This window comes from Falco peregrinus, chromosome 3, assembly GCF_023634155.1.
Source record: "Falco peregrinus isolate bFalPer1 chromosome 3, bFalPer1.pri, whole genome shotgun sequence".
Taxonomy (NCBI): Eukaryota; Metazoa; Chordata; class Aves; order Falconiformes; family Falconidae; genus Falco; species Falco peregrinus.
The window spans coordinates 115,511,746-115,534,354 of record NC_073723.1 but is presented as its reverse complement, the minus strand read 5'-3'; the positions used below and the strand labels follow the sequence as shown (position 1 = coordinate 115,534,354).

Sequence of the window (22,609 nt, the reverse complement as noted above, 5' to 3'; positions counted from 1 at the left end):
TGAAGGATGGTAGGATGCCCTGGCGCTGGCTGGCTTTATGCAGTAATTTGGAAAAAATGTAACTTCAGACTGAAGAGCTCTAGGTGTTGAAGGATAATTTGGCTTATTGGTGCAGTGTGCCTGCATTGAGCCTGTTGGGGTGGCAGAGGAAGTCCTGAAATTTTTTGCGGCAGTTTTATCTTGGGATATGAAGTACAAATGCACTTGCTGAGGTTTTTGTGAAATTGTTAAAAAGAGGAACCCAGACCTTTACAGAGAAATCTTGCTGCCTTTTCAGCTACCGTGTGGGCAGAGAGGCTTTCAGCTTAAATTGTTTGTCATCTTGAAGAATTCGATGTAGGAAGAGAAATTTGGGATCATGAGTCTTTTAATGAATCCGAGCAGGGATACTGTTGACCTATACATTGCAGCCTAACTTCTGGAGTAAAATACAGCGTTACCTCTGAGGGTTAATTTCAATTTAATCTTACTTTAGAGGTTGAGTATTTACTGCTATTCTTGCTGTTAATTTGCAGTCTCCAGTGCAGTGTTTAACAGAGTTGGCCCCATCAGTTTTATAGGTGGCGTAGATGGGCTTACTTCTTTGCCAAAAGACTCTGTTATTTTGAATAATGTCTGTATAAAGCTGTGAAGTCTTGTGTGAGTTAGGTTTGTCCAGTAAGGTCGTTACCGTGGAGGATGTGATGTCTAGCCCATCTGTCCTGCAGCAGCTTGCTTTGGGCTGTGGCAAGTCCTAAAAGCACGTGCTGGGTAGAGATTTGAAAGGAGAAGAATGTATTTTTGATTGTTGCTGAAGCTTTGTTAGTTTTGTCGTTCTTTATCTCCTGTGTTTTGCAATGGGAAGCCTTAAGTGATATCAATTTACAGGTTCTTCTTGGAGTATCTTAGTTTTTGCTGTGGGAGAGGTTAAACAAGAGTTAAGCTAAATGCCATGCCTGCTTCTTCCCTAAACAATGGAATAATTAATGTAATTTTCTTCTCTGTTTTTGCTTAATGTGTTCCTAATAATATAGCTGGAAGTGGCAGATGGGTATTCTGCCTCCAAGTGCTTCACTGTTGGGAATATGCTGATGCTTTGCTGGAATGTGTCCTATATCTGTGCTTCTTTTGGCTTCTGACCAGTGCTTCTTTTAATGCTGCTTCAAGGTGCTCCAAAAAGTAGTTTGTCAGCTTTGGAGGTTCCCTTGTCTCAAGATGGCATAACCATGAATCACCACAGCCATCGAGTTAGCCAAGATGTGACTGAATCTTTAATTTTGTCAGGATCACATTCCTTAGCATTCCCTCACTAGTAAACAAGAAATTATTTAGCATATGTTGTAATTAGTGAATGGTGAGGAGGCATTGAAGACGGTACATTTTCATTACTGGCTAAAATGTGCTCTCGTCGAAAGTTGTGCTTCCTCCACTGGAAAACAAGGCTTGGAGACACTCTGGCCTTAAGCTCCTCCTGGCCCCAAGACCTGCTACGCAATTGTCCTTAGCCGGGTCCTCGTGGCAGTTAGTGATTCCTTGTGTCCCAGCCACCCGCTGCGATCACGAGGCTTTCCAGGAGCATGTTCTCAGCTTTGTTTTCCCTTCCTAAATGTGAGGCTGAACGTGCTGTCAGTCAGCTTGTTGGCAGAGGCGGTGGCGCAGCCCACAGCGATGCTCTTCCTCCTGCTGCGCTCCGTCCCGGTGAGTGGTGGGCTGCTCGCCTTCCCCCCACCGCCGGCACACACGTGGTGGCACCAAGATGGTCCCCGGTGTGTTTGATCCACTGCCCTTTGCTTTCAGAGATCGAGCAGCTGCTGTTGCTGCGCTGACTAATTGGTGGGGGCAAGGGGACTGGAATGCTCTGGGAAATAGGAGTTTCCCTCTTGGAAATGTCACAGGAAGCATGGAGGAAATCATGCGGTTTAGGAGCGGTTACCTCACTTTTCTCTCTCATCCAAACCAGTGCCCTTTCATCAAAGTATACAGAACCTGAACAATGCGATGCCAGCTGGCTTATAAATAAACCATTTTCCATTTCCACACCGGGTATTGGGCTGACTTTTAATACCATGTGAGGAGAAAGGAAGAGCGTCACGTTGTGGTGGCTTGTGACCTCTCCGATTGCCTGCCCAGCTTCCTACCCCCTTGCTTCCCCTCGGGCGGCCGGCGCAGTCGGTAGCTCTTCCACATCTATTTTGGAGCGTGGCCCAGAAATGGCCATCTTCATAGGTAGCCAGAGCTGTTAGGTATATATAATACATACTATTTTTTTATATATGTATTCTCCTTGTTCTGCCAAAGCTGCTGAGGATTGCTAGCAAACAGATTGTAGTGAAACACAGCCAAAGTCGTGGTGCTGCCACTTTTTCTTCTCCCGGCCAACCCTCCTGGTAATGTGGTACCGTGGGCCTGTGTTAGTATTAAGGCAAGGGAAGAGCCTTAAACATCCTGTCGCTGCTACTGTGGACTTTTTGGCTGATGGGCTCTTAAGGAGAACGCCCAGTATCACTGGTTTTAAATAGACAGCTCCGTCTGCACGGATGGGATAATGCAAGAATCCTTTTAATGTTCCTGTGGCTGAATCATGGAACATAAATGTCTGAGTCACTGCGGATGAATGTGGTGTTTCACGTTGGTGTGAACTGAAATGTGAACAACAGTGTCTTTATTAGAGGAGCTAATATTTGTGCTCATTATGGGCTTCATTAGATTTTTAAGTAAGACAATCCAGAAGAGTTCCTTTTACAATGTATATAAACAGACTATTAACATGTGAATGCCAGGTTTTTAATGGGATGCTGGTCTGGATGGAGAGGAAATGAAGCTTCAGAGGACAGAGATGTACCCTGCTTCTTGGGCCAGTTGTCTTGTTTTGTTTTAGCCATCTGACTCTCGTGAAATGCTGTGAAATTTTCATGTAACTGAGATTTCTTGGTTACTATGCTTTTAGAAGGTGATACGGAAGGGACAACAGCTGTATCCCTTTCTGCTTTCCTGTAAAAAGCTCTTTGCTATTCTGAGCTCTTCCTTCTCATAAAAGTCTTCACCTGTCCCCGAGGCATCCAGGCTTTGCTCTCATTTCTTCTGGATGCTGCGCAGCTGAGTCAGATGGCCCTTCTGCATTATTATGGGAATTCTGGACGTTTGTTGCTTGTCCTTGCTTGAAATGTGGATTTTCCTTTATCCTAGATGTTCAGTTGGAATGAGGGCTGAGGTTTTGTCTCGCTGCTGTTGGGTAGAGCTGAGGCAACCTCACTAGACAGGGTGCTAAACCCTGGGTGCTGGTGCTCTGTGCTCTTCGTGTGCTGCTGGCAGGGAACTTGGCCAGGTTGTTTTGTCCCATATTTCCCACCCCCTTGCTGTGAAACAAAGCACTATGGATGCAAAGGATTACTTAAGAGCGCAGTAAGTATGGCTGCTCTTATCCTCTGTCCTCAGGCTGGAGGTGAGACAGGGACATTTTTTTTGGTGTTGTCTGCTGGTGCAGAATTTGCACCTTTCTTGCCTGACGTGGAGCTGAAGGATGGACCAACATGTTTTTCTGTCCAGGAGTCCAGCTCGAAAGTAATGATGTTGGTGTTACCTCTGGTTTGGATTTCTGCATTTTGTCAGCCCTCTTCTGGTGGGCTCTTTGTTTTTTCTGCCCCAAAGAAGAGAGAGTTGTGGCTGATAATCCTAAAAGATGTTTGAAGTCCAAAGCCAGTTGTAATTGGAAATGCAGGTTTGTATCTCTCTGCTCCTTGAGCACCACAGCTCTGTGTTTTGAAGCAAATATTAACGCTTCTGGTACAAATGACTGTAAGTGCCTTTGTCAAATAGTCTTGTTCTCTTTGTGATGGTTCCTAAGGCCTGATCACCGATACAGAAAGGTGAAAGGGCTCTGTTGCATGATTGTGTTTTCACAGCCTAGTGAGTTACTGTGCGGCACCAGAGCCTGCGTAACTGTTGTTCGGGCTCTTGGACTGCAGCTGCTGGGAGTCTAAATGCGTTCGTTTAAATCTTTCATTGAAATTTAAGCTAATGTTTCATGTTTTACTGATGTAGAAATGAGGGGTCAGGCATATGATTGTGCTGCTGTGCTTTAACAACCTACCATGTGTCATCTGTTCTGCAGCAGAGCTTTGTGCGCTCTTAATTCACAGCAAATGCAATATAAAATGCAATGGCTTTAATCTCCTTGGAAGTCAGACAAGCCTAGATGCAGTGCTTAGCGTTCTGTAGCATTCCCAGATGCAGGGATATTTTTTCCAGACCTCCTTCCAAGCTGGACAGCTGATTTACAGACTTGAAGAAGGCTTCCAGCCTGTACCCCCGAACTTTGTGGGTCTCTGCCAGGTGGCAGCATATTTAAATGGCTTTAAAATGGCTTTTTCTTTGTTTCAAAGCAAAGAGTCTTAAATGAGGTGGAGCATGCCTGTGATTCAGTATGTTAATTGCCCACAATGAAAATCAAAAGTACTTGGAAGACTGACTGCTGTGGCTGACCAGGCAGGAACGCAGACTCTTCTTCTGAGCGCAGAGATGTCTGGTGGTGGGAGGCCAAGAAAAGCAACGCTTTCAGGAACGTCCATGTGTTCTGCGTGAGGGAGGAGAGTGCTATTTGCTCCTCCGCCTCCACGTGTCTCCTGATCCTTGCTCCTCCACCTGCTTCTGCCGCTGTGCTCTTGCTGTCCCTGGGGATGGTGGCTGGCTGCTAAGCGGGCGAGGGTTCCGGGGCCAAGCAGGGTGCTGGTGCAGGTGGAGATGGTGCAGAAGGGTCCTGCTTCCTCCCCTGCTTTTACAGCTGCGCTTTGGGAGAGAGGATGGATTTACAAGTTGTCTGATGGCATGTCTAGTATCTTAGGGGAGGAACTGAGAGCATCAACATCTTCCAGGTGTGTTTGTGGCTCAGGTGGAGTTTGACCAGCTTTCAAAACTCCCTCCTTCCCTTTTCTGGGGTGTGTTGGCTGCAAAACTGCCTGCCACTGCAACGTGCGGTTGTGACCGGCCATCTCTGCCACTGTGCAGCGGGCACTTGCTTTGGGTGTCTGTTCTGGCTTGTGCAGCATTGATTGTTCCCAGCTGCACCAGCCCAAATTGACAATCTTGGATTTTGTTGTTTCCCAGAATAGAAGGTTTTTACTACTGGGACTGCTGCAGTAGTGAGCTTGTCCTGAACTCTTCCTGGCTGCTGGAGTAATACTTGGCGATACTGAAATACCGCGGCTGCTGGCCTGACAAGGACAGGGACCTCAGTGTGTTTAAAACTGCTTTTTCCGATCGCCCTTCCTACAGCCGGAGAGTGCAAACCTGGATGTGTCGGATGGGCTCAGGTTCCTAACTAGTCGGTGGTGTGATGCTGCAGCAAATTCCTGTGTGTTTTTGAAATCGGTTTTGCCTTTTCCCCTAAGATAAGATTAAGCTTGTGGATGTTTAAAGAACTTCCCACTCTGTGGTATGGTGTACAACAGTTGGAAACATCTGTAGGTTCACTGAAGTCCTAACACAGAGTTTGATGACAAATAAAAGCAGCCAAGTGGACGCATTTAAACTCTGGAGATCTTATTTTGTTGTGATGCAAATGTTGACGAGGATATTTGTTACCTTAACCAACAAGGTGTGACACACAAATAAAAAATAGACTTGTCATTTCCATGTTAAATTTAAATTTTCCTTTGTTAAATTAAATGAGAAGACAACACTCCCTGCTCTTCCTTTCTTCCTGGTAACTTTAGTGGAGAGAGGAATTGCTATGAAATTGTATTTTTATTATACGGCTGGCTAGATGCAGATCAGCTCAGGCAGTCTTTTACTCCTCAGGATAGTGCAGCTGCTAGGACAGTTAGAGCACCACACTTTCCCATTCGTGACCGCCTTTGTTTGTATTTTGCAGGCTCAGGTACTGTGGTACCTCCTTGACTCCATTTGGGAGGTGAAACCCCTCCGTGTTTTGGCGTGCATGGTTTCTCCAAACCCTTCCTTGAGCAAAACACGCCGGTCTCCCCCCTCTCTTTGCTCCCAGCTTTTCTCTCTTCTTGCTCAACTTGATGCGAGGAAGGAGCGAGGGGTGTTGATGATTTGGATTATGCAGCTAAGAGGCTGGAGCGTGGCTGGCTGTCTCCTCCCCTTCCTGAGCTTCAGCCCTAGCCAGCTCGGCTCTGGAATGACAGGCATTCCTGCGTGAAGGGAGCTGGCACCGACACCTATTTATGAGAATCAAGTGCCCGGCCATGGGGTACGGGGAGAACGGGACCCGCATTGAGCCGTTCCCTGAGAGTTGGTAGCCGCCTCGCTCGCCGGGCTCTTTCCTAGTCTGAAGCGTGGATTTATCGTTTTAAAGGACTAAAGTGCTCTCTCAGGATAGGTTTTTTTTTTTCCCCCTCTCTCTCCCCCTCCCGCCTCCTCCCAGAGAGCTGCTTAGAAAAGAATCTAATGGGGCAGCCACACTTCTCGAGACCGGTAAATCCAGCTGCTTTTGGTGAGTAATGGAGGGCAAGGGAGACAGAGGAACCTCTGGGGCTGCGGCTGGGCAGGATTGCAGGTGAAACCGAGGAGTTGGGAGGAGTGGAATGTGGGGCTTGTGTAACCTGCGTCCGACTCGGGGAGCTGGGAAGAGAAACCAGAGAAATAACTCCATTTCCTTCCTTTCGCTTACTCATGTCACATGGATTTGCTGTGCAACATGTTCTGCTGATCTTCAGAGAGGGAGCAAGCTGCTGTTTTTAGAGATAGCCTCTGTCTTGTACGGCCAGATTTGGGGACACTAGCTTTGCAAAGCACCTGAACAGCGGTAAAATTCACCTGTGTGGGGTAGGAGCCAGCCCTGACGGTGTGCCCGGACCAAAGCTGCCCAGAATCGCCTCCTTGTGTGTAATGTCACCCAGCTTTTGGGGGCACCTATACTAGTTTTGGGGGGAGAAGGGGCTTCACAGTCACCTTCCTGCCTGTTTTCTCTCTCTACTCAGAGTAGAGAGAGTAACTGTCAGGCTGTAGTAAACAGAACCTTGCTTGAAGTCCTGGAAGTAGCACTACTTCCACAACACTGTGTGTAGGTCAGTGTTATTTCCAGGTCTCTGTCTTAGGTGCTGTTCCCAGCGCTGGGACTGCCATGCGCTGGCTATAAGAGGAGACTTTACATATCACGCTCTTGCCTTTTATTTCATACTAACTTGCCGTCAGCTGCTTGGGCTGAGTTGCTTACACTCATCTGTAAAATGGAAGTACCTGATTTTTAGAGAAACACTTGACATTTGCACGTGGAGAGCTCCCTGAGGTACGGATTTCTTTTTTGTCATACTTTCTCATTTTTATGACTTTGAACCTACCAAGTATTTTTAGGGCTCAGATTAAACAGTGATTCTTTCTTCCCCACCCCCAGTTCACTCCAGCTAGCCTTGTTCAAGAGCTGCTAAAAATAGGTGGTATTGAGAGAGTGGAAGGGAGAAGTAAGACTTAAGTCATCTTTGTACTGTCGATGGAGATTAACAGCATCATCTCCTTGGGTTCATGTGCTGTTAGAAGCCAACCTGTTCAGTCTTGGGCTCTTTCTGTCATCAGGCACCGGAGGCCGTGGTAATTTTCAGGGCAGTGGGCTCACTTGGTGTGATGATAGTGTCCTTTGCTGGAGACTGGAGGCCAGCAGACTTGGTGTTTCCTCAACTGGTCATTTGCTGTCTGAAGTCTTTCTTCACGGCACAGCTTGCAAAGTTCCTATTTAATAAATTGTGAACTTGAAGAGATGGTTCTTGCATTAACTTTGGCAGGATGCTATTGAAAAGAAAAGTCTTGTGAAGATTATGGTGATTAGAAACATAAAAATGACAGGGAAGCCGAGGGCTGGGACTATTTGAGGCTGTTTTGTGACCGCAGCCTTCTATTGCTTTGAGGTCGGGATTCACGTCTTCGCTGGACTATTCAGGAAATGCACGTGAAGTTTTTAAAGCTGTTATAGAAAGCTTAGAAACATTTACCTAAATTGCTTTTTTGATACTTTAACCTTAACAGCATTTCCCTCAAGAGAGTCTTTGTTTGCTTTTTGTTTTGAGTTGTAGCTGTTTGCTTTTGAAAGCTTTTTGGATTTTTAACTGCCCTGCCTGGCACAACAACGCTGAAGACGAGGGAGCTGAATTCTTCTCCTGCCTGTGCATCCACAGTCCTTCGGCAGCAGGAGAGTTTGTTGCAGTCCTGCAGCGTTGCCAGTGAGGATGCTGCGCAGGCTCCGCGTTGCCAGGCGGTTGGTCCCGCTCCGTAGCCTTAGGTCCAGGCTGTGCTGCAAAACGTGCTGCTCACACACGTCGTCCAGGGTGTGCAATGAGCAGCCACGTTCTCAGCAAAAGCTCCTGATGCACCTTCTGGGCTGGTGTGATAGCAGAACTTTGGGGGTGGGGGTGGTGGTGTAAATTAGGGAAATAAAGGTGATCAAGCAGAAGTGTTCAGAGTTGCTCAAGTGCCTGATTTGTCTGAGTGCTTTCTAGCTCTCAGCTGAGCGTTTACACTGGCTTTTGCTCTAGCACAGTCTCACTGCCACAGTTGTGTCTGGATGTGAGCCTCCAGGCTGTGACTGTGAGACAGAAATGCCCAGTGAGCTCCTTATGAACAGAAACTCCTGGGTTTTATGGAAATCCTGTAGTAACTACTATGATAAGAGATGGATCAGGTTCTGGGTGAGCTATGGATTGCAGATGGAAAGAATCTGGCTGAAGCTCATGATTTACACACTGTGCAAGCCTGGTTACAAAGCAAAGTACTGATGCTTTCTCCTACCCTCTGTGAGGATGTTTCTTTGTGAAGATGGAATTTAACTAATCTTGCATCTCTGAAAAGGACTGGGGCAAAGAGCCTGTTGCGGTGCATGCAGTGGTGAGGTGCATCTTCTTTTGGAGTTAGTGTGTTCTACCAGCTCTTGGATACCTGCAGAGATACTGCGGAGAGAAAGGCGGCATTTCTCCGTCTTTGGCTAACAGCCTCAGTGTGCAGTCCTGTCCCGGGGCTCACTGACCCTTCATCCTTAAACCATTGTGCCATTTTCTCCCTGAACACTGGAAATTGGTAGTTTCCCTCCCAGGCATACAGCAATATAATATGAATTGTCAGCATCTGGGATGGAATTCCTTGATTTCTTCACAGCCTTCAGTCTTGCTTTGTTAGGGTCTCTAACTTGGACCTTGAAGTGATTTTTGGCTTATATAGTGGTGCGTCAGTTCAAAACAAAATAGAACTTCTCCATAGCCATGCTGGCTTTTGATGGTGTGTGGCCCGAGCTGAATTGGTTTAAAAATTCACCAGGACTAATCTTGCAATAACCTACACTAGATGCAGCTTGGTTTAAAATTTACTTTTTTTCATACTGTGTATCAGCGTTGCTACTATCTCATGTACTGTTGCAGGTATCCTCCCTGTGAGAGATGATCCTTAATGAAATAAATGCTTTTTGTTTATTCATGTTGGTATCTGAAGCTTCTGCTGTGCCTTTTTCTAGGCTGGTAGAGCATTGCTGTGCAGAAGGGTGTTCTGGGTTTTGATCTCTGAAGACGGGGGTTAACTATATTTGCTCACATGATGGCTTTTCCTCCATCGGACCATGGTGTGACTCGTTAAACCATTACATTTATATGTTGGTATTTCGTAAAGGTCAGCTAGATAGCTGCTTGCTGTTGTGAGTGTCCTCCATGCGTAGCAATGGTGTGAACACATGTGGTATTTTTAATTGACCCCACGGATCCTGGCTCTGCTGGTTTGACCCACTGAGAGTAGTGGTAGAAGTGAAAGCTTTACCATCTTGAATAGCACTGGCAGCCCCAAGTGTGACAAAAGCTTTGGGAGCAGATGACACATGCAGCACCGTAGCCACTTGCCGACTGCACGATGAGCTTGGAGAACAACTACGAGTCTCCAGCTTCTTCCACTGAAATGGTTTCTCTTCTCTGGAAAAAAACCATTACTGCAGTAGCTCAACACCACCTGTGTTCTTGCACGACGGTTTTCACGTAAATATAAGGTATGGTGGGAGAAGAGCTTTTTTCCGCCTGTGTTTTAACTGCAAGATTTGAGTGTAAATGTGTGTAACAGTCTGCGAGGGGAGGGTCTGAAGGACCAGCTGGCCAGGCAGACTGATGGAGAATTGCATCCCTAGCTGCTTGGCACTGCTGGAGCTTTCTGCCTTCTTGTGTCTCCAGGCTGTGCCAATTTTGTGATGTTTCCCTAGACTATTTCAGTCTAAACATTTTGGGTTAACAGAGATCTGCTGCTTAAACAGCTCAAATTCACCTGCTTGTTTTGATGGAACAAGATCAGGACATGTTAAGTGTTTCAGAGGAAAGATGGGAGATGGCAGCAGGCTGCGGCAGGGAAGCTGGGAGGCAACCAGGGCACGGCTCCCTCCTCAGCCCAGCTGGGTCCCGGGGGTCTGTCCCAGGCATGGTGGGTTGAGGGCTCCGGGCTGGCTGCTCGAGGAGAAGCACCACGCTTGCCTGGGGAAGGTGCTGAAGTTTGCAGTAGATGTTTTTACTCTGGAGTTTTCCTTCAGGTGGGGCACTGTTGCAGGTCACTGTGGTGGGCATGGTGTGCTGGTGTCAGCGTGGGCTCTGTGGGGCTTCAGGGTCGCTTTTCCGAAGCATGTACTTCATGTCATTCTTGCAGAAAGGTTCAGCAAGGTTGTGCTTTGACGTGGGGGCACACTCGGGACTTGCTTATTGGGAAGTTCTTGGTCTTCTCATGAGGCCTCTGCTGGGTTCCCCTAGGCCTGCGTGACCTCATTTCACCTTTTTCATAACTTTGAAATGAGCCTTCCAGCCTGGCACCACGGTGAAGGTGAGGCTGGTCTCTTGGACACAGACTTGCCATGCGACAGCCTCTGTGCTGAGCAAGGGTTGGGCAAGTGCATCAGCTTCCTGATGCTTTTCGCCCTTCCCTTCAAGTCCAAGTCCTCTTTTTTTTGCTCCATTTTTTTCCCTCCAGCACTGCACTGTGGTTCCTTAGCAGTTTCCCAGTGCATCACTCGGATAAGGAGAGGTTTCTGCCTTGTGTGGCAAAGCAGACCCTCCTGTACCTTGCAGAGCAAGAGGAGGCACAGGGAATCCACCTTGCTGAGGCTCCCTTCGTAGTGAAGAAGGCAGCTTGGGCGAGAAATGTCCATTTCTCTGCACCGTTTCGTGGAAATTTGAGCTGGCAATGGGCTGTGAATGGAAGGGAAGGTCCTATCCGGAGGGAGTAAGAGCAGTATCTAATGTGACCCATCCCTGAACAATGAGGGTATTTAAAATACAGATCAGTAAAGCACACCTACAGCTGCTGATCCACCTGCTAATTAGCAGTGAATGTAATTCATAATTGCATCACAACAGACTGTTTTGAATGTCTATGTCCGTGTGGCAATTATGGAGTGTAAAAGGAAGAGTGCTGTGGAAGGGCGGTAGGAGCTGAGCTCTCCTGTGAGCGGCCTGCGCTGCAGAACGGGACAGAAAATCTCCTCCTGTACTGGGGAGGGGAGTTGCTTTCACGGCAGCAGTATTGCCGGGTGGGCTGCGGTGGTCTCGGGATGTTCACACTGTTTACTAACATGTATTGAGTTTCATTCTACACAGAGCAAAAGGCTCAGTGAAAATTATTTGGGCTGAGGTTCTGCCATGTGAAGGGGTACACGGGATGCCTGTCTCCCCTGCTTGCGTGGCTGTTTTTTGACATGGAGCCGATGATAAAACAGCAAAAACGAGTGTTTTCGTGTTGGACAAGACCTGAGGGCACAGCACAAACCAGGAGCAGTTGATAGCGTGGCTGATGCGGTAGCACGGCAGAGAAGCAAGAACTGAGTTATTAATATTGATGCTGAATGTCATTGTGAAACCTAGCTTTTGTATTAACCTGCATAATTGCAATTAATGGCAGTCAGGCACCTGGTGTGAAACTCCACCCTGAGATGGTATTTGATTTGACAGCCAGACCTGGATGGCAGAAGCTGCTGAAAGAGGTTCTTCCGCCTGGAGTAAAACTCGCATGTGGGCTCTCCCCCACCCCCCCATGCTTTTAGCTGCTCCTGCTTTGGGGATATCATGTGTCTCCTGCAGTTTCGCCTCATCCTTTCATGTCCACCATTCCTCCCTGGCTGCTCGGAGGTGAATGCTTGTCGTTCTCCCTCTAATTGGAAATGGAGACATCACAGCTTGCTGAGGTCTCTGTTCATTAATCTGTGGGCCTGATGGTTGAGTTTTCTTTTAATAACTTTTTGTTGCTTAGTGCAGCACTCTGACACCTTGGGTGGCAGGCAGCACATAAGTTACATTCCTAAGAGCAGTTCAGGGAAGGGATATAGATGAAGTGAGCTTGGTAAGGCCGCCTTCAGTGCTGTTACTGCTCCTTGGGGAGGTGAGGGAGGTGCGTTTGCGTGGCACTAGGGATGCAAATTCAGCCCACAGCTTGTGCCTGGTAAGTGGTCTTGCCTGCCCGGTAAACTTTGGGAACGCTCTGTTGAATAAAGTGAATACTGCTTTTCAAAATTATATGTACAACTCCAGGGCTAGCGTTCTAATCTCTGAAGAAAGTGCCTCTAAACATCCAGACAATTGCTCTTGAGTTTCTGGGAGCTTGAAATGCTTTTTTTTTTTTTTCTTTTTGTCCCTACCTCTACCTTCCCCTCCTCCCTCCCTCCCAGCAGAAAAATCACAGAATAGAGCTGCAGAAAATCACAGATCAGTGCTGACATCTTGTATGTTACTTTCCACCCAATTTCTCTCATGTTATGAATCCAGTTTTGTTGTGGGGTTTCCTTTAAGAAGTGGCTCAGATGCTGAACTGATCTTGCTTTTTCAAATAAATGTTGGTTGGCATCAGCTTTTGACAGGTTCTGGGTGAGCTTTCTGTTAAGGGGCTGATTAAAAAAAAAAAAAAAATCAACTACCAAACAGAAAACCCCATCAACCACCAGTGTGAAATCTGGAGTCCCACGAGAAGGAGAGAGCTGGAAGGGGTTATGCATTTTTAGGTAAAGTCTGAAATGGCCACAGTTAGTGTTGAAAATCCCTTTTTCCTGCTGGTTGGCACAGTGACATTTCTTTGCCACTCCCACCTCTCATTAAACCAGAGCCCTGGGCTGGCTTTCCTCTTCCTCCATCACTTGGTTAAAAACTGCACTTCTGGCATATGCTCTAGATCCTCCTACTGAAATAGGCTCTGGTTTCTCTTGCGCTGTTAGCATGGTCTCTGTTGTTCTTTTCTTCCCTATTATTCAGTGATACTCCATTTTATTTGTGCTCAGACTGAAAAATTGAGGTCCACCTGGCCTGCGGTGTTGTACAGTGATAGCCTGTCCCCAGAAGAGCCAGCCTGAGGCTGCTTGGCAGGGGGTCCCTGGGCTTGATGCTTCCCGGGGTCTGAAATCTCATGCTAGGAAGCACAGCAGGGTTGCAGGTAGAGCTCCATCAAACAACTCGTTTGGGTTTGTTTTTTCTTTTTTTTTCTTTTTCCTGTTTGTCTTTTTTCCCCTGTCCTGAATCTGCTCTTCTCCATGTTGACAGGAATCTGCTTTTCCATGTCTGGGTCTGTATCCTTGGTGGATATTTGTAGGATATAGCAGATCCATTATTCACTCTTTGTCCTATGTGCAAAATGGCTTTCCCTTAAAATTCTTTTCCCAATCCCTTGGCCTCAGGAGATGGGATTCCTGGCTGAACTTTCCACGTTGCCTACAGGGTATTGTCTTTTCTGCAAGCACGTCATACAGGCTTGTCTGAAGTTGACTGAAAGGTCTTTTGTGATCCCAGAAGGCTCACGAACTCCAGAACGTTTGACTTGGAGGCTCAAAAATAAAACGTGAAAGTGCAGTTTGTAGCAGTGCGCTCAGCCTGCGGTGTGTTCGGCAGGGCTGTAGGAAGTCTCGAGGCACTCTCAATACCACGTGTTTTCACGGAGTTCTGCGATGCAGCTTGGGTGCCCCTGTCTTTTGTAGTGCTGAAGCTAAGGGATTCTTGGTCTGTAAATTAAGACCATGAAACAGGCCACCAGCTGGCTTCACTTAGGTTGTGTGCACTGATTCTTTTTTTTTTCCCCAGCCATCGCTAGATTCTGCTGATTGTAAGTGTTCCCTTATGTTTCATCAAATACCCAGAAAACAGCAACACCAGGCAAGCCAGAACTGACAGTCACCAGCTTAGCGTTTTGGATTCTGGTTCTGCTTCGCAAGTTGTTTCTTTATGAGTGAGTGGGGGTTTTTTGTTGCAGCAAATCGGGGCTTTTTGTGTGTCCCTTCCCGCCTCTGTGTCCTTCTTGTGTTATTCTCCAGAGACTTCAAGTACAGTAGGTGGAGTGCAGGCCTGTATTGTGTTGCTTTCCTGTGTAGCTGTTGCTCTTGGCCAGCTTTGCTGGCCTTATTTATAGAGGAGAAAATCAGAGAGGCTAAGTGCTAGCACATACAGCTGTTATAACGGGTCCGGTAATTTCGGTGTGTGTAGACAGTCATGAAAGTCGGCTCTGCAGTCTGGAAAGTATTTGTGTTGGCGTAATTACTTGTATCTAGCAGCAGTTGCTTCCAACTGAAGATGAGAAACTGCAGCAAAGTGATTTGCGATCCTTGGGCGAAGCTGTGACGCTGCAAATTGAAACTAATCCTTGTTTTGTTAGAAAGCCTCTTATCGGTTACCCTTTGCACTGTTAACACTGGAAACCCCACTCTCGTCTCCCCAAGCTAATGCTGACTGGTTACGTGAAGGCATGGAGTCTTGCTACCTTCTTTGCATGAACATACGCCACCGTTTCGCAGTGTGCAAGGGGCAGGCTGGTGGGAGATGGCAGCTGGTATCTGCGGCGCAAAGGTAACTTCTTTATTCTTTTTCATGCAGCCGAAGAGGTGGATCACTCCCCAGCTGATGCCGGCATGGGGGTAGACGTTTTGGAAGCAGGTGACACCACACCTCCTACAAAGAGAAAAAGCAAGTTCTCAAGCTTTGGCAAGATCTTCAAACCCTGGAAGTGGAGGAAAAAGAAAAGCAGTGACAAATTTAAGGAGACTTCGGAAGGTAATTGAGGCTGGGTGGGAGTCCCTTCCTCTGCTTGGGAAACCTGCTGTTAGCCATCTGGCTAGTGAGAAGGGCTTGCTGTCACAAGCCTGAGCGCTGACACATGTAAGAACCAAAATGTGACTTTGGTGATGGGCTGGCACCTGTAATCTCTCCAGAAACACCTTGCCATGGAGCAGTAGTTTCAGACAAATAAATTCCTTTCTTGCAAGGAACCTCCCCAAGCAGCTGTGGGGAGGGAGGGTTTGCTCCACGATCACCAGTCTAGTGTGAAGTGCAGGCCTGAACGTGCAGTCCTTCCTACCTCCTCTTAATCCATGCAAAAACAGTGAAATTTGAAGCCTTTTTATTTCCTCCAGAAGATCCCTTTAAAAAAGTATCTCCTTGAACTTCTAGCTTACCCTGTTTTCTGAGTGCCTTTTTTCAATTTAATATCAGTTTTAGAACGAAAGATTTCTATGCGAAAGCCAAGAGAGGAGCTGGTAAAAAGAGGGGTTCTGTTGGAAGACCCTGAGCAGGGTGAGTCTGCAAACGAACTTCTCCTCCTGTCTGTGTTCTGTGTAGCTGATCTTCCTCTGGTGAAACCTCACCCTTGCAGCCATTCTCTTTTGGGAGACAAATTTAAGGGCTCTTTGCTAATGTGGTTCCTGTCTGTTTGTCTTGCCCTTTTCGATATGCTCCCTCGTCTGACTTTTGCACCTGGCGAGGAAGGCAGGCTGTTCAGGGAGGAAGATGTTGCTAAGAAAGTGCGGTGCCTGTCTTGGGCATCTTCCTGTTTGCTGCCAGCGGGGAGGGATGTTCTGTTTGTCACTTCCTGTCCTCTCCCTCTGTACGTGTCCTGCTCCAGCCACCTTGTCTTGTCCTGCTAAGCTCTTCTGTCACACTTGCACTCCCCATCTCCAGCTTGTCCTGATCCCACTCCAGACTGCACTCTGACCATGGCGGGAGAGGCACTGACCTCGGAGCTCCGGTTCAAAGGCCTTAGTCTTGGAAAAAGAAACAAATTGATGACTTCTGAGCTGCCTGGGTAGGGGCATTGTCCTCAAGGAGTTATAGACAAGATGCTTCATGGTATGGTGTCATAATAGCCATGGCTAAGTTTCAGTAAGCTTGCCCTGCTGTCAAAGAAGTCTTATCCCCTTTTCTATCATCCCTAATGCATCCTGAGTTGGGGCCACCCTGCCAAAATAACTTCTCAGCCAGATGAGTTCGCCATCCAGTCACCTGGCTGCGTGTTGGGTGATGTGGGTACGAGGAGGGGGGCAGGAATGTGTGTTGGGCTAGCAGCCCACCCGTCTGAGTGGCAGCATGGTCTTTGGCTTAGAGCAGTGTGTAATTGCACCTCAGTGGCATGCTTCACCTAATGCAAATTTCGAGGTAGTTCTAAGAAAGATGCAAAGTGGAAACGTGGAGGTGAAAAAGTGGTTTTCAGACCAAACCACTGAAAGCAAAACTGAGAGGAAAAGTCTGAACGCAGTTGTTTGCGGCTATACTGTAATGAAAGCCATCTACAGCTACCTGAGGGTGTAAACGCTGGGCTGGGCAAAGAGTTCACTGGGGTACAAAAGTGTGTGAGGTCACAGGATGAAACCGTGGAAGAGAGATCAAAGGCTTTGGATAACAAGCTTCCAACTAGAGATGACAGAGGAGAGATCTTCCAGGCTGTAAGGGTGTAACAGAAGCGTGGCTTGAGATGGAATTATTTTCTTCTTTTGAGTCATCTGATCTGGCTTAAGAAACAGAAGATGGCTAGAATCTGGATGAAGTGCAAACCCAAGGTATTGAGGGAGCAGTCGGTATTGTCAGGAGGGTTAGATTAGAAAGCTCATTATCTTAATCCCTTCTATGAGTTTAAGACACTTGGGCAGCCATAAAATGGTGATGGTTGGTTATTGTATTTGCTTGTAATTTTAAAACCCGCTTTTACAAGGTCAGTAAATTTTCTTAGGCGAGTTCTTAAGGGAAAAAAAATGCTGGAAATCTTATGAGACAAGTAAGTGAGGAGGCAAGGAAGAGAAGTATAGTGGAGGTTTTCAAACCCGGTGCAGCCGGGAGAGGAGGCCCTGCTGCTCTCGGGGTTGGCAGCCAGCAGGTTGTGCTGGGCTCACAGTAAGGAAAGACGATAGCGTTGGACTGCCTTGACCTTGAAGGAGGTCAGTGGAACTGAAGTCGAGAGTAAGGCGGTGTGGAAAGGCCATCAGGAGGGTTCTGTGTGCGCTGCAGCTCCCTGCCCAGAAGGGCATGCGGGGTCTGAGTGCTAAGGGAAGCTAGGTCATACCCGTCCTGTCTCCCTGGCTGAAAACTTCAGCTGGCCAGAGGCAACTGCTGCTATAAACAACTCTGGCTCAGCTCTTGAGCTTCGCCCCGGCTGGGAAGGAAACTCCTTGTGGCTGTCTGTACATCCTGCGTTTCAGGGAAGGGCAGCGAAGCAAGCGAGGCAGCGTGGTGTTCCATCACCTCTCAGGAGCTAAGGGTGTTTTTTACAGAAAAGAAAGCCTGGGGAGCTTTCGGCTCCTTGGCGTCTTTGCTTTCAGCTTGTGCGTAACACCAGGTTACAGAAAGGGAGAGGTAGTACCTTGGAGGGGGAAAGGAGGGGTGGAGACAGTAGTTGAATAAATCATCAAAAATCAGAGCAGCAGAGCACACTGGGGTCTGACCCCTGAGGGCCTGTGATGCTGTACGCTGCAATTGCTTGAGAGATGGTAGGCTGAAAACACTAAGGTTTTTTAACCAAATTGGTGATGTAGCTATTCAAGTTTTCTTGAGTTGGAAAGCAGTCAAAATGGGCAATGCCCCACGAGAGCCAGGTGCTAGAGTCTGATTTTCGGAATAATGTTATCAAGAGTTTGTCCTGTTAGGGCAATTACAGAGGCAGAGAATGTCTGAGTGTCCTCACTGTGACTAGGGCTTTAAGTGCTCTCAAAAGCGTGGGCTGAAAAGAGGGTGGTTTGGGTTTTTTTCCAAAAGAGGTGTTGTGTCTAACATTTGGGAAACTCCGTGCTAGAATCTGTAAAAGCAGAAATAGTTGAGCTGAACTACATCAGATTCTGAAGATGTGTCATTCAATGTGATTAACACAAAGGTAAAAAAGTGAGGCAATAAGCCTTGCTGTGGGATGTTTTGGGGAGAGCAGTGTTGGGGTTTTTTTGCCAAATTCGGGGTAGAAACAGAAGGAAAATAGAGGTGCTTCAACTAATTTTAAGACTATCAAAATCTGGGTTTGCATGTCCAGTAGGTCACTTGGCTAGTGTTGGAATTTGTATTACAGCAGAGAATTTATGAATACTGTAACAGCGGGTAGATGCAAAAGCTGCTGGAGGTTTTAACTGCCATCGCAACGTGGGCTGTGGCACAGCATCGGGGATACTAGTCTTAAATGCAGTAATGTTCTTTCTGAACAAGGTGGTAGATTAAGATACTGCTGAAGAAGAAAACCACTTGATGGGATACAGTGCTGTACTGTTTTGCTTGTTGATAATGAACTCAAGGGCTCTCAGCTTCAGTTAGTTGATGCTGCTGTGTGCTCCTCTGCAGAAGGTCGCTGGAAGACCAGCTGTTTCAGAAGCCAGAGGAGTTGGTGTGGATCAGTGGTGGTTCAGTCAGCTCAGCCATACCACCTCCTCAGTCTCCTGCTTTCTGAGTGTTTTCTGTTTGCTTCTCTGCCCTCCCCATCCCCTTGCAGATAGTGAAGAACCAGACAAGCTGAACCCACCTGCACTGAAGAATGGCCACACAGTTCCGATCGGCGGTCCCGGGCTTTGCAACCTGCCCAGCCAGGAGGAAGAGGCCACAAAGCCATCCAGCCTTAGGAAGCCTGTTCCAGCTGAGGAACCAAAGAAAAGGCAGGGTAAGAAACCAGATGTGTGCAAAATCAGTTGCTTTAGATTCTTCCAGGGTCAGTTTTGAACTCTTATCTGATTCTTCCCCCTCCTCTCTGGGCCCTCCGGTGTCATAAACCGAGCTGTTTCACTTTGCAGGCTCCTCCAGCAGCCACTCTGGACCTGAACTAGAACCACCTCAGGAGCCATATGTTCCCAGACAGCCTCTGCTTCCTCCAAAAAGACCTCCTTCCACTTCCCAGGAGGCAAACGAAGCGCAGACAAAGGATCCAACGCCTGCCAGCAGCACTACAAAAACTGTACCCTCCACCACAGCCCCTGTTGTAGCAAAGACAGTCAATTCCACAGCTGCCCCTTCCCCAACTCCAAGGACTCTGCCCCCTGCTTTAGCCAGTGCCAACACTACTGCTCCCACGAGTACAACCAGCACAGCTCCTGCCAAACAGCCTCCCGTCCCTCCTCCCAAACCTGTCAACAGAAATAGCAACTCAGTAATAGGTAAGTGCCTCCATGAGCTGGTTTTTGTAGCCTGGGATATTCTGGAGCCCTTGCTCTGAGAATCTCTTCCCTTGGTAAGGGAAGATTTTTTTAGTATGGTGTAGCAAATGTTGTATCTTTCCTGAATACAGTCCAGTTTGGACTCAGAAGATCTGACAGTGTTTAGCCAAGGTGCACGTGTGCTGAGAACAGTGTAATTACCGGAGTCTTCTGCCGTGAGCCATCCAATCTGTCAGACGTATGTGTTTCCAACAGCTACCTGCAGGAGGGAGACCCTGCCTGCGCTCGGCAGGAGTGGGGATGGTGCAAGGAGAGAGGGAAGGCAGTGTCTTTGAATGCTGGTGCTTCACTGAGGGCTTGGACTCAGCTGTGGACAGCTGGAATTGGGGGACAGCACATGAGATTTTTGCGTTGTGAGACTGTGGTCAGTGATAATAGATGCTTTCAACTGGTCTTTGGAAAAAAAAACACAAAACAACTCAAAACCCAACAAAATGAAAAAAATCCACATCGTACCAAACAGTGTCTGTCACTGCTGGGCCACGTGGTTTCCACTTAGTGCAGGGAAGCCAGGAGCTGGCAGGGATAATTCAGACTTCCCTGGTTATACTTGGGCACCTGCTCTAAGGTCTGTGGCTAGGGTATTGCCAAATTAGTCTTGTCCTTAAGTCTTGTCCCATGGATAAATCAGCTCAACTGTCATTTGAGCTGAATCTTCCCACTTAAAGAACGTAATGCCTTTATCTCTGTAACGTCTCTAAGCAGGTCTTGGGAGGTTTTCTCAAAGCTGCATGAGTCCCTGCTCTCTTTAGGAATTTGAGAAATCTTGCTCCAGCAATATTGCATCTTTAAATGAGACACCTTCCATCCAGTCAATGGCTGTTCATGTTTCACAGACCACCTCCTGATCTTTGGACTGGATTAGCAGAGGCTAGTACAGATCAGGAGAGCCGTTCCTGGGAAGATCAATCAGACAGGTCTGCACTGCTATCACAGAAACTGGAGGCGGTACCCAGGTGTGGTTTGGGAGGCCGTGGTAGAAGCTTAGATCATGTGCAAGTTACCATCTGAAGCCGCCTGGGCCACTGCTTTCAGTAGGACCTGCATCACTCTTCTGCTCGCAGCTTCACCTGGCTCTAGCAGGTTTTGCAAGTGACCTTGATAGGGTGTTAAACACTCCTGTATGCCAGACCAGCTTGATTAGTCTGACCATGCCTGAGCACTTGATGAAATACTTTCTTGTTTTCTTTAAGCTGCTTGCACACACATCACAGATGGCATTTGAAATGCCCCAGTGCTAATTGCAGGAGGTACTTGTGGAACAAAAAATGTGGCTGGAGACAGCAGTCTATCAAACATGTTCATACCCAGCCTGCCTCCCTCCCCAACAATACAGGGCTGGGCTCGATGCACCTGCGGCTGCAGGGGTGTGGGAGTGGAGAGGAGAGACAGCAGTCAGCCCCTCTTTTGTCTCCTGGATGAGAATGCAGATGCAGAGAGAGGCATTGCAGCTCTCTGCAGGGCTGTGCATCTGGCACAGTGGAGCTGTAACTGCGGCACGTGTGCAGTCGTTGCTGCATGAGCCTTGTTTTGTGGCTTTGGGATAAGCAGCAGCAGTGGAATTGGCTTCATGAGCTCTCCACAGGTCTTTGATACCTGCTCTGACTCATGTGTCTGCTTTTGTGCTGCTGTTACGACCTAAGGTGGGGAGGGGAGGGCCATTACTGTGCAGATCACCCCTTTGTTCCTCCTGAAAATGCTCCCTTATGTTCATTCTCTGAGCCTTTCCAGTGTGTGATGCAGTATCTGAAAGTAAGGCTCAGAAACCCTTGGGGAATGGGAATTGGTATCAGCTTGCAAAAGCAAGCAGAGGCAACCGGTGCTGCCACGCTGGCTGGGAGCTTGGTGCTGCTAATGGGCTTCAGGAGCCACAGTTACTGTAGCCTGTGCAAGAGCACCGGCTCTGGCCACGGTGGCATGTCACAAAAGGTGGTGCCAGTTGGTGCAGTGGGTTTATCGCACTGAAGGGAGACAGGCTGGCTGGGGAGGATGCTTTGAGTGGCACCCAGCCCCTTTTCTGTCTGTTCCTTCTGCCAGCTGCTTGGTCCCTTTCAAATTCTGTAATTACCCAAAGGTGCCTCGAGCCTGGTCCTGCCAGGCTTTGAGCACTGCTGAGGAGATACTGGAGTCCCTCTGGGCTGAAGTTGATGGGAGCTGAGGGCACTCAAGTGTTTTGCACAATCTGGCCCTTGATCTACAAGGGGAAAGTCTGAAAATGCCAAACATCCCAAAAATGTGCCCACCTCTCTCCAGTTATGCAGCCTTATCTGGGTGAAGCACTCCCTGCTAGCAGCACCCTCTTGCGGTGTCTGGTACTGGGGAGTCCTCCCAGCTCTGTGCTGGGGCCATCACCCACTCCAGGTGAAATGTGTGGTAAATCAGATCCTCTTCAAGCAGGTGGGCAAAACCTTTCCAAGCCCAAGAAGCTACTGACACATGTATGTTAAAGGCTACAAGCAGGAGCAGTCTTCACTGGTGTGACTTCTTCTCTAGGAACCAAGGGGTGTTTGAGGAACCTCGATTGCCTGCTGCAGGCAGCTCCTGTGAGATGAGACAGTCTCTGTTTCTCCCTCTCCCCTCTATCACAGAGCAGATAAGCTCTGTGTAGTCCCAAGGCTCTTAAGTATGTTTGGAAGTTTTTCTAGTTATTTTGTAGTTGCAGAGAAGTTTATATGGGGCTGAAGGAGCAGAGTGCAGAGGGAGGAGAGCAGAACCTCATCCTGAAACAGGCAGGAGCTGCTGGCAGCAAGGTATTCTTGGGCTGGGTCTGGCAGGTGAATGGAAACAGGGAGAACACATTGCTGCTTGCAGTTCTGCTGACTTCCGCTGTTGAGCGAGACTTCCCCAAAAGTTTCTAATGTGCAAAGGAGCTGTTAACACAGCTGGAGTTCTGGGGTGTCCTGGATGTCTCAGATTCCTTTGCAAACTGATGCTGTAAATATAGCCATAAAGTGCCCCACATACCTGCGTTCCTTGGCTGAGGCTGTGTGCTGATCTGGGTGAGCTCCATCTGCTGTCACTGGAGGGCTGGTGCTGTTTCTCTCCGAAGCAGCAGGATGCGCAGACCCTCTCCCAGCCTGCTCGCTTTTGGCTGCTCTCCCAGGTCTTACCTTTGCTGCAGGAAGGACAAACTAGAGGCTTGCAACCTGGTTATTTCTGGCACCGTGTTCTAGCAGAAAAGCAGAAGAGATTGCTTGGTCCAGGGCTCTGAGTGTTTTGCCATGCTTATTCCACACTGGTGAGGGATATCTG

The 22,609-nt window shown here is 47.9% G+C and overlaps 1 protein-coding gene across 8 annotated transcripts in view; it reads left to right on the top strand.

Annotated features, from left to right (window-relative positions):
* The window catches only part of PHACTR4 (phosphatase and actin regulator 4), a 68,183-nt gene that overhangs the window by 38,386 nt on the left and 7,188 nt on the right, over positions 1-22,609 (top strand). For 6 of the 8 annotated variants that reach the window (XM_055800930.1, XM_055800933.1, XM_055800931.1 and 3 more), the window contains 4 exons: positions 14,784-14,960; positions 15,399-15,479; positions 18,643-18,807; positions 18,938-19,297. In XM_055800930.1, the coding sequence (XP_055656905.1) occupies positions 14,784-14,960; positions 15,399-15,479; positions 18,643-18,807; positions 18,938-19,297 (783 nt within the window). Of the gene's footprint in view, positions 1-6,142; positions 6,434-14,783; positions 14,961-15,398; positions 15,480-18,642; positions 18,808-18,937; positions 19,298-22,609 lie in introns of those variants that run through there. The other 2 variants (XM_055800929.1, XM_055800936.1) reach the window with 2 other exon arrangements.